Here is an 11,996-nt window from a genome sequence, read left to right as displayed (position 1 = left end):
TGGGTTTTTTTTGAGAAATTTTTAAGGCATTGTTCGATAGTTTGTTAATTACAGTTTGTAAATTAAATAAAATTTAAGTGCATTAAAAAAAAATTGTTAGTTTGATGTCAAATTCTTTGTTTCATTTGTTGTATTATTAAAAAAGTTTAAGCTTAGAGACATTTGACACCTTAAGTAATTGTCAAAGGCCAATCTTCTCACTTGGTGTATCTCAACATACTCATACATAATAAACCTGTGAAAATTTGCACTCTGTTGGTCGTCGAAGTTGCGAGATAATAATGAAAGAAAAAAAAAACACCCTTGTCACCGAAGTTGTGTTGTTTCAGATGCTTGATTTCTAGACCTCAAAATCTTATTCTGAGGTCTCGAAATCAAATCTGGAAAATTACTTCTTTCTCAAAAACTACGTTACTTCAAAGGGAGCCGTTTCTCACAGTGTTTTAGTTATACTATCAACAGCTGTAATTACCAATTATTGTCAATTCCCCTTAAACAAACACTACAGATCTGGTAAGACAACAAATCGTGAAGATCACAGATTTACTTAAAATGGTCTAATGATGATGGTAGTAGAAAACATCCCTTGAAATTTTATGTCCGAAATGTCATATTTGAAATGTCATATTTGATGAGAAATAAAAAATCTAATTTCGCTTTTGGATTTCAAAACTCGGTGAGTGTTTCATATATATATTTTTTTGCATCGATGTCATGCAAAATGTTAAATTGATTTTCACTATTTTCTCGTGACCCAGATGGCCAATTGATCTCAAACTTCTACAGGTTTTTCAGATAAGATGTATGTGGCCTTAATTGCTTCACACTGCCAGCACTTGGTTTGTTAGCAAAACTAATGTTGTACTGTTCATTTAAACAGTTTTGTAACACCTAAAGTTTTGAAGTCTTTCTTGAATACAGATATAATTTAAGTCACGCATGAGCAATTTTAAGCCAAGTGTCAACGCCCTACATTATCATTGCTTACAACTACCAAGTTTACCGCTGATTTTACAATGATAAGAATAAGTATTGTTGTCTAGTCACTGAAACAAATTTTCATGGTTTGTGCAGTATGACACACCAATGTCTGTATGAGAGAGATTAGCTGTTGCCAGCTTAGCGCTTATATCCCCTTGTAGGAGTTTCCCGAGTTTCCTTAGCTGGAAGATTATCTAAGCATTCAAACTAGCCAAGTTCCTTCTACTTTTAAAATCAGTGGCAACCTGATAGGGACACATAGAGCTGAACAAACATGAGAAGATCACTCTCCCACTTTCATCCTTGGTGATATGAGAGGTAACCATTGGGAAGTTTTTTGAGCTCGGATAAGAAAGGGATTGGAACTACAATGCAACAAACTAACTTTAGCCCATAGAGTTATATATAAGAACTAGAGGGCGCACTGGCCTATATACGCGACCCGGCATGCGTGCAGGCGGCCATTTTCTAAGTTGAAAAACAGGCATTGCACAGCGTGTGTTTGTGCGGCCATTTTGTAAGTTGAAAAAAAAACAGCATCGCGTAGCATTCAACAAACTCCAACCTGTAATTCATATTCCACGTACAGAATGGCGCGCGCGTGTCTCCTTGCGGTACCGTCGCGTTTGTGCAAGCAGCATCACCAGTGTGCCCTCTAGTTGTTATATATAACTTGTGCACAACTACAGTTACAAAAATACAAATGTTTTTTTTTTCTAGTAAAAGCTTTTTGCTCAAGACTGAACTAACAAACAAAATAAAAACGCCTTGCTACAATTTAAATAGTTTCTTAATAAGGCAAAACATATAAGAAAGTTGGTAAAGATACATGAGTAAAACGGTCAATTATGTGTAAAAGTTATACACAAAAAATTAAAAAACATGTGATCTAGTGCGCTAGAGGTAATGACTAATTTACATATGTTTTCTAAAGGCCTATTGCTTTACACGGACGTTATTGACGAGACATTTTTAAAGGTCTAAATGTTCAGTAAAACATTGCTATATTAATGCATTGCATACAATAAACCAGAAACAAAAAATGTATCATGAAATCTTGGGTCCTTTTCAAACCCACGGCTTCGGCTCTGGATTCGGCTCAGGCTTGCTTGGCCCGCGATGGTTTTAACAATCGCGTGTTTTGCAGACATGCTCAGGGCTTCAGATGAGAGGACGGAGCCATCGTTTCGAAACAGGCCATAACACACAGACTTGCAACTGGTTTTGTACATCAAGAGAAATCAAACCTTGTGGCATACACAGAAAGACATGATTTCAACAAAGTCAAAAGTCTTGATACAAACTTGTTGCACCAAACCTAGCAATTCATGTTTTGTTTGTTTGCTCTTTTCACAACAAATTGATAAAGCATTCAATTCAAATCTCTTTTTAAAAGAAAAACATGATTCCAACAAATTAAAAAGTCTCGTTATAAAATCGTTGCCCCTATATCATTTAATGTTTTGTTTGTTAAACAAATTGATCAAGAATTCAAAACTCCGTTTTGAAATCTCTGGCTTGCTATTCATGTAGTGTTTGCATAAAATCATGTAATAAAACGTCAAATGGAAAAAGCTTCTGTTGCATTTACCGATGAAGTACACTACAAAATCCCTTCGTTAACAGGACTTTTGGACGAGAGATAACAAGAAGTTGAGGAATGTCTGAGGACATTTCTAAAAAAGAGGCAGGTGACAAAATGTTCAACAGTTGCATGAGTAACTTACATGTAGAGGACGTTCACAATTATCAATACTTTTTTCACAAGCGTATAAACCGCACCCTGGGTGTATGCTGGAAGGAGGGGGTTGATGCCTGCAAGACGCTTTCATTACTGAAAAAAATGTCAAACAAACCCTTTTTGCATAAATAGATATGATGCAGTGTTTATGTGTGTTTAATTTACATTTCGTAAGTCAGATAAGCTGGGTCTTCTGAGCAGGAAATTACATGTGTAGGGAGGGTATTTGTTCAACTTGTGTATGTTCTTTATACATTTCATATCCGTGCTCATAATAAACAGGGTTAACTTGCAGAATAGTGTAGAGTGTTTTTTTTGGTACACTTTTAGGATAGGGGGGGGGGGGGTATTGATAAAGTGTATGGTTTGTACGCCTGCGAAAATGTTGATAATTGTGGGCGACCCCTCACAATATTTTATTTTGTTAAGATTCAATAGGAAGGCCTGGTAGCGGGATGACCAGACGTCTCTGAATTTAAAGGTATAACAGGCATTCCAGGGTATCCCGATGGGTATCCTTGAAGATAGGTAGACGGGTAGAAGAATGCTGCCATTCCAGGGTCCCCCGGTTGTCCCTGTCTCTCCAATGATGGAACATTACCGCCCTTCCACTGGTTGCCCGCTGGCTGCAAGTTCTGTAACCTCACAGGCTCCTCCGGTTGGTTATGATGATCTATGGGCATTTCATTTTCTTGGCGATGCCACTGGCTCTCCACCTGCTCTATTTCTCTGACGGGTTGTCGGTCATCTCGCCAGTGACCGACTGCATTGTTTTCCCGTTCGAGGGGTATTGGTACGGTTCTGCCCTTCCATTGGTTCTCCATATTATTCACAGGTTGTTCTTTCGGGAGCTGTACAGTGTTCTGTTTTGCTTGGCCTGTTAATTGTAGCTCTCTGTTAACAATCACACCTTGTGGTGGTGTTGGATCCTTGGCTCGTTTGGTTGTGATCGGCTTAGGCCTTCCAACATCCTTCCACCAGTCGATGCCGTGGTGCTTCTTTTTATGGTTCTTCAAACTCACTTTATGGTTGAAGGACTCCATGCAGAGCTCACACTGGTATGGCTTCACCCCGGTGTGGACACGTTCATGTTTCTGCATGTTACTCTTCTGTGAGAAACCACGACCGCACTCGCTGCACTTATAAGGCTTTTCCTTCATGTGTATCGCCGAGTGGATAATCAGTCTGTTATTGGTGTAGAAAGATTTCCCGCAGTGGTCGCAGATGAAGGTCTTCTCGCCGCCGTGGTACAGCATGTGACTGCGAAGGTTCTGCGAAAAGCGGTACGTCTTGTCGCACACCTCACACTTGTAGCGATCCCCGGTGCGGTCCATCTCGTGTATCTTGCGATGTTTTTGCAGGATCTGATTCTCGGTGAAGCCCTTGCCGCACTCTTCGCAGATGAAGTTTCTCTCCCGATGTTCTCGTTTGTGGACGGTCATGTTGTCAACAAACTTCTTGCATTTGGGACACTGCCTGAGGAGAGTGGCTAACTTGGTGATGTCCGTTAACTGGCTGTCAGGATCAGTTACTCCTGCTTCGGTGCTGGTCCCTCCTACGCCCTCGGGGTTGGTTAACTGAGATGGAAATGGAATACTCTCCCGTCGATGGACACTAAAGAAATGATTCTTGATGTCCTCTGCCTCTGGAAACTGCTCAAAGCATGTTTTACACTCGTACATCTTTGGTAGCCTCTGGAGCCTAACTTCCATGCGGACATACTGCCTGTACATAACAAAAAAATATATATAAAAAAAACCTTTATAAAATGAAGCAAATGATGTTATTTAAGACATTAAAACAAAGTGAATTTTTTTGCAGGAAATTGTTCTAATTGATTACTCTTTGAAGGAGAAAGACATTTTGGCTAAAATTGATTCATGGGGAAGATAATTGTTCATGAAATAAATCTTAAAACATATGTGAATGTTTCACTTTAAAATATTGAATGCACAGATCATCATTCACTACCTCCGTGTCAAGTTCTTTTTACAAAATGTGCTGTTGGGAAAGAGGATGTATTGACTTGAAATAAAACTCTACAGGAAAATATCGCCATCAGTAAATGAAGGTAGAGCTTTTATAAACGAGTGATTTTATTTTTTAACTGAGGGTCCAGATTAATTTTCATGAATACTGCATCATAAAAGGCAATAACTTACTTGGACGCTTTCTCAGCCTTCAGAGTTGCCTTTTGGCTTTCTGAAATCACTTTTTTGGGGCGTCCTCTTTTACGTGGCGGTCCATTCTGCTCGGGCTTGGGAACCTTCTTAGCCCTCTTCTTCTTCTTTGCGGGGGCCTTCTTTTTGGTAAGGAGTTTGTCAGTTTCAATACGTTTCTTGGGTTTCGGAGTTGTTGTTTTTGGTGTTGTTGGTGTTTTTGATGATACCCTGCTGTTTTTGATGGTCCTTGGAAGACTTTTACGTCTTCGCTTGGGCTGGGAAGGTAAAAAATCAATGAGATGATAAGATAACGGAGTAACAAAATCTTCTTCTTACTTTTATTGTTATAGTTCTATGATTTATTGAAAACTGCTCATTGCAGGCTACTGGCTGAATTACAAAACAGTACGGTAGGCCTACAACACATAATACATACAAATTAAACATTAATAAGAATATAAATGGTATATTAAAAGTAAACACTTTAAAAAAGAAAAAAAAAAAAAGAAAAAAAAAAAGATTAATAAACAAGGAGGCATTTAGGAAATCAAGAAACACACACATCATATTGCAAGAAAAGTTATGCATCATGAGTGTTGTGTTATCCGTCCTGGCAGGGCCATTCAATGGCAACCAGTGAGTTATAAAATACTATGGACTGGCATAATTCAGTCAATAGTGCATGTCTATCCTCCCTTGGCCCTGCGCATGGTCAGAGAAGGGAGTTATTTCCCTCAGCCTTTGACCTCAGAAATAGGACCCTTTTCTGGTTTCAAACAGTCCCTTGGGTGAATAGAAGAGCACTGTTGACCTCATTCCATATGTGCATAATATATAATCAGAAGATTGATATATGAGAAAATAGCAAATTGGAAAGTAATAACAATAATATTAATTAAGGATTTCTATAGCACACAAATCTGCCTATAATGGCACACAAGGTGCACAAAAAGATTCACTAGTAACATTATACCATAGAGCTAGGACCTACAAACAGCCAGTAAACAAATCAACAAACATGAAACAAATCAACAAATCAAATGACAAATGCACAAGCAAGTACAAGGATATTGATAATAATAAGAATATGCATTTGTAAGAGACTGGTCCACAGAGACAATGTGAACAAAACAATACATTCAAATTCAGTGAAAAGAAAGCATAATAGCAATTAGGGAAAATATACAATAAATCAAAATGGAGAGCAACAAAACTATGAACTAAAGAAATACATCTTGAAAAGGTGTATTTAGGGGTTGTATGGGTGTGTACTCCCTGTTACTAAGTATTCTACGCTTACACGGTTAGCGCAGACAGCAAGTAAGCGCCGAATGGTGATCGTAAGCACAGAAATCGGCGGTCAGCAAAGCCATGAAATTGGGCCCAGATCACTTGTACGAGACATCTCAATAAAAAAAACTTACATATCGTATGATGGGTACCGGTTGGTAATCCAGATCACTGGGATTGTCATCCATGGCAAAGAAATCGTCTTCCTCTAACTCATCGCTGATTGACATGACATTACTATCAGTGACTGACAGTGATTGATGCTCGGTGTTGAGTGACATTCCATTCTGGAGACTCTTCCTCTTTCTGGAAGGTGGCAGCGGAGAATCATCGAACGGTTTGTCCTTTACTCTGTTATTAAAGACATCAGAACAATCACATTACAACCATGGCCTTACTTCACGAAGCTACTTCCAGCAGAAAATACTGCTTTTACAAATACTAGTTATCAAACTAAAACAATGATAGATTAAAATACATTAAAAGCACATTAAAGGCAGTGGTTACTATTGGTAATTACTCAAAATAATTATTAGCATAAAACCTTTCTTGAGGTTGATGGTATAAAACATTGTGAGAAAGGCTCCCTCTGAAGTGCCATAGTTTTCGAGAAAGAAGTAATTTTCTACGAATTTGATTTCGAGACTTCAAAATTAGAACTTGAGGTCTCGAAATCAACCATCTAAACGCACACAACTTTTTCATTATTATCTTGCAAGTTTGATGACCGATTGAGCTCAAATTTTCACAGGTTTGTTATTTTATGCATATGTTGAGATACATTACATGTAACTGTGAGGGCTAATCTTTGACAATTACCGATAGTGTCCACTGCCTTTAAAAACATTGGTTCAACAATAAAAAGTATCCCTATCTATACACGATAAAATATAACCAATAAAAAACAAAATAAGATGCATAAGACTCACCAACTCACTGCTAAGCAGAAATGAGCAGGATACCAGTCACAAATGGTACATGTGACATGGTAAATTGGCTGGTAATCTTATTCTGGTAAGCTTAAATTTGTTGTGCTCAGAATCTTTTTGTGCTTTTAAGCAACTGTTTGAAATCGGGCCCATCTCATAGAGCACAATCAATCTGCTTAGAATTAAGCAAAGTTTCGCTTTACAAGTTACCAGCCACACTGCCGTGTCAGCTTACACAGCTGCAACTGGAATTTTAGCTCAGAAAACAAATTAGTTATAGCAATCTTTTTCTGCTAAGCCTAAAAACAAAACAAACCTCCAAAACTTGGCCAAGAACTGGTCAGGAAAAATAATAATGAATATGAAATGAAAAATATATAATGTAATGGATACAGAGCATACCAATATAGGGGCATTTACAGAATCCAAAACAAGCTTGTTTTGAAACTGCCTGACAAATACTAAGGGAAATAAATTACAGCAAATGATCACAAAAGCAAAGACAAATATATTAACTCAAAGAGGAGTAAATTGGGCGAAAATAATAATATGATAGTAAAACTGAAATGAAGGTGGTACATTTGCTAACAACAATGAGCAAGGAGTTTTGGAGAAGGATGCACATTAAATAACCCCACAGATAGGTATGGCAACAAGTCAGTAATCCATAAAAGGGAGGAGCTTACACATCTGACGTCTCATACAAATTCCACAATAACCTCTCATAAGACATTAAGAAACACACAGACAGCAAAACATTTACTCAGTGTACACATGGTGTACATGTACGTACCTCTCATATTTTTGTGGTTTCCCTTTTCTCCTTGTTGTTTTCTTCACAGTCTTGAGTTGTGTTGATTCAGTGGCCATGATAGCTTCTGGGTTCAGAACCCCCTCTATGCTGAAAAGAAATTAAACAAATCATTGTCATCCAAATGTATCAATTGGTATTTTAGGAGATAGATCTCCATGTAAAACACCCTGTTATGAATTCAGAAAAAGAAGGTTTAAAATAACAGAACAAGGAAGCCAAGTTTAGGAGGCATGATGAAATGATGGCATTTCTGCAACTCCGGGAGCTAGGTACAGTATCCTTAGAGACACTTGAGAATTACATGTATATCAAAAAGCATAATTTCTTCAAATGTTCACAAAAATAAAATATTGACAACCCTTTTGTTTTACAAGGAAGATGTAAGAAAGTCACAACAGCTCCCTTTTCACCAGGCAGACACATAAGAGAGCCATCAGCTCCTTTTTCAATATTTCAATTCAATTCAGTAACAATTATTTCAACGCTGTCATTCCATACATAATACACATTTATGTCTTCATTACAAAAGCATGGTATAAAATTAATTAAATAAACAATGATTCAATAATAAGCAGAACATAATGACAACATTTAGGTATAAGGCAAAGACAGATGCTTTTGTTCCCTAACCTATGGACAGACAAACATTAGAACAACTATGTACATAAGAAAGTCAGAACAGCTCCTTGTTAACCAAGCAGACTTAAGAAAGGCTAAAATAAGACACAATCTCAGTTTCTCATCCTTCTACATGTACATGTACTGTATACCTATGACATTGTATGGGAAGGAATTGAAAATGAATGACATTTGGGATTATCTGCAAACTTGAACACCCCACCGCCACAGATTTCAAAGCTTTAACTAAAACTCGCATACTGTGTAAAAACAGAGTAGTTTCATAATGGACACACAATAAAAAATGTCAAACCTTTCAGATTCAGATAAATTTAAGAATAGTATTCCAAGAAGCTAAGTAAACATTCTTAATTCATGTTTTTTTTAAATTTTCAACATAAAAATAAAACAAATAAAAGAATTGTTGAGATTTGAGATTTCGTGCAGTCTGACCTGAATGTTCACATAAATATATAAAAAATAAAAGACTAACCTGTCTAGACAATAGCTCACAAATGCCTCATCGATACTCCACGCGGACGGCTCTTCAGTCTTCCTTAAGTAGGGCTCGAAATAAGGTGATCCAATCAATTGGTTCCTCAGTCTTGCCCACCTCTCCCCCTCGTTGGGAAGCGATACCAAGGAAGGCACCTGGACATCAAAAGGGTCGCCATACCTCTGCTGGTGTGTCTGTCTGTGATCAGGGTCGACCTCAGCAGTTGGTGACGAAGGTGTATCCTGCGACGTGCAGGGCATTGAATTGTATTGGGATGTTTCTTCACTGGATGCTGGTGGTTGGGATGCTGCCGTATGGACATCAAGCTTGTCTAGTAGTTCTTGAAGTACACTTGTTGTTTCTGTCAGGATGCTGTCAGAGTCATATTGTGACTCCCTCTCGATCTCAGGCTCCTATTAGAATGACAGGAAATTAAGTTTACAAAATAATTTCAAATCCAATTTTCCTCATGTGCTGAGTTCCTCCAATCATAAAAACTAATTTTCTAAAAGGGAAGATTTCATTAGTACAAATCAGGTACCATTTTTATGGGGAAAGTGGGAAGTCCTAAGATTAATTTATTGTACCACATATTTGCCGCAATTTCTTACAATTCGGACATCTACCCAAAACATACTACAACAATGTGTAAAGAAACTAAAGTTAGTAACGTAGCTCCTGCTCCCTTGTTTCTTAACACATTGTTGTAGTTCTACAAAACATGGGGGGGGGGGGGGGGGAAACCTCCTCCTGATATCGCAACTAACCAAAGCACTGCTAAATAAATGTACACTGACTGGGTATGTGTTCTTAAAAAATTGGGTTTGTAAAGTGTAAACCCAAACCCGTGCGTGACATAAATTAGTATCCAAACCAAACCAAAGTAAAAACTTTGACTGAGACGAGAGTGAGAGTAAGAAACCATATTGAGCCAATGGCAATGTCAGTCACGCACTGTCCACAGCACAGCAACAACAGTTTGACCACTGAATGTCGTGATGGTCTGATCATGAATGAAACGGTAAACACTGGGGAAAAATTTCCGTATGGTGCCACCACTTTTTCATTCGATATGAAATAACATAGTATCTAATTAACCTCAATGAGATGTCCCTTTTTGTAAAAATGAGCGAAAAAGTGGTGGCACCACACGGAAAGTTATCCCTACTGAACAACATGTATGATGCTGAATCGAATGAACTATTACAAAAAAGGGGTTCTTTCTGACTTTATTATTTTCATTTCTTTCCCGTCATGCAGTACAGTAGCCTACAATTCTACCTCCATTATGTCTATATTGAGACCAAGGTCGAATTCGAGTGTAACATGATGACAGCTACAGAATCAGATTGCTATGCCATCGCTAAAATATTGCGTACGTGTATTTATTGCTTATGAGTCAACTCGGTCCCAAGTCAACTCGGTCCCAGTCAACTCGGTCCCAGTCAACTCGGTCCCAAGTCAACTCGGTCCCAAGTCAACTCGGCCCCAAGTCAACTCGGTCCCAAGTCAACTCGGTCCGTATGGTTGACGGGAAGTAATTGTATGTTTAAAAAAAAAATAACTATTAATGTCCTTTGACTTTGTACATGAAACGGGATAAGTGTGCAGCGATGTTCGGGGTATAATATTCGATGCCTTCAATTGCGACCCATTTGTTTCTATATTCAACATTCACAAAATGGTACCTGATTTGTACTAATGAAATCTTCCCTTTTAGAAAATTAGTTTTTATGATTGGAGGAACTCAGCACATGAGGAAAATTGGATTTGAAATTATTGAAAATAACCAATTGTGTTGGCCAAAAAAAAAAAAAAAAAATCTTCAAATGTCTCTTTGCTTTCAACCAGAGTATTGTTTTCTGTATGGCTCTCAACAAGGAAAAGTTTCCGTATGGCGCCACCACTTTTTCATTCGAAATAAAATAATATAGTATCTAATTTACCTGATTGATATATATCCTTTTTTGTAAAAATTAGTGAAAAAGTGGTGGCGCCATACGGAAAGTTATCCCCCAACAATTCATTAATTGACAAACATTAATAATTGAATCCTCTTTGATGGTTTTTTGAGTAACTTACATTTAATATTAAAATAATATAAAAAAGGAAATTAATGTTTGTTTAAATTATAACCCTCCCGCCCGTGCAAGCTTCCCTGTCTTGGGACCGAGTTGACTTGGGACCGCGTTGACTTGGGACTGAGTTGACTTGGGACCGAGTTGGCTTGGGACCGAGTTGACTGGGACCGAGTTGGCTTGGGACCGAGTTGACCGGTAGGTACCCTTACTATTTATTGCCCACTTTCTTTTTTACAGAACTCGACTCGGGATCGAGTGAGCTGAGCCCGAGACCGAGACGAGATGTTAAAAAACACCCACCTTTTCTGTCATTTCGTTCGTCTGTTCAGCATCCATGTTACAATCAGACGGGTAATTTGTGACTCCTCACACAATGTAGTGTCGATTAGCTTTGCAGTTCAGCATCCAAAAGTAGAAAATTTATCAAATTCTTCATTCGACAAGATCGACATGACATTGCTTGGGACATCAATTATTTCCCCGTCAATCACCTCAAAGAGCGCCCTCAAGAGATTACAGCGCCAATAAAGGGATGCAGGAAGTGGGCGGGGCGGTTTAGATCCAGGGCCCAATTTCTAAAGCTAAGCACAATAAAATTTTGCTTACCAGACTATATGGTTACCAGCCAAGCCACAATGTTACATGTACAATTGTGACTGATATCCTGCTCATTTCTGCTTAGCAGGAAATTGTTAAGCAATAATTTAGCAGTTCCCCATGGATGGGCCCAGGTGCAAAATGAACCCATGCGCTGGTATGAGCCAACCGTTTTGTTTTGGTCTAACTCCTTTGCTTATTTCACCATGTAAAACACATGAGCTGATGAAAAACAAATCTGCAAAAAATAGTTAATGTCCTGACGTTACGACGTCCTAGCAGAGTCT

At 38.2% G+C, this 11,996-nt stretch overlaps 1 protein-coding gene across 1 annotated transcript; it reads right to left on the bottom strand.

Annotated features, from left to right (window-relative positions):
* Positions 1 to 1,450: 1,450 nt before the first annotated feature.
* On the bottom strand, positions 1,451 to 11,604 carry LOC117291609 (zinc finger protein 652-like). The gene is made up of 6 exons (XM_033773428.1): positions 11,413 to 11,604; positions 9,029 to 9,444; positions 7,897 to 8,004; positions 6,309 to 6,525; positions 4,885 to 5,159; positions 1,451 to 4,447 (listed from the first exon to the last, which is right to left on the bottom strand). The coding sequence occupies exons 1-6, from the start codon at positions 11,446 to 11,448 to the stop codon at positions 3,154 to 3,156; spliced, it is 2,346 nt and encodes a 781-aa protein (XP_033629319.1). The 5' UTR covers positions 11,449 to 11,604; the 3' UTR covers positions 1,451 to 3,153.
* Positions 11,605 to 11,996: the final 392 nt, after the last annotated feature.

This window comes from Asterias rubens, chromosome 6, assembly GCF_902459465.1.
Source record: "Asterias rubens chromosome 6, eAstRub1.3, whole genome shotgun sequence".
NCBI lineage: Eukaryota > Metazoa > Echinodermata > Asteroidea > Forcipulatida > Asteriidae > Asterias > Asterias rubens.
The sequence above is the reverse complement of the archived record's forward strand: the minus strand, read 5'-3'. Positions and strand labels throughout refer to the sequence as shown.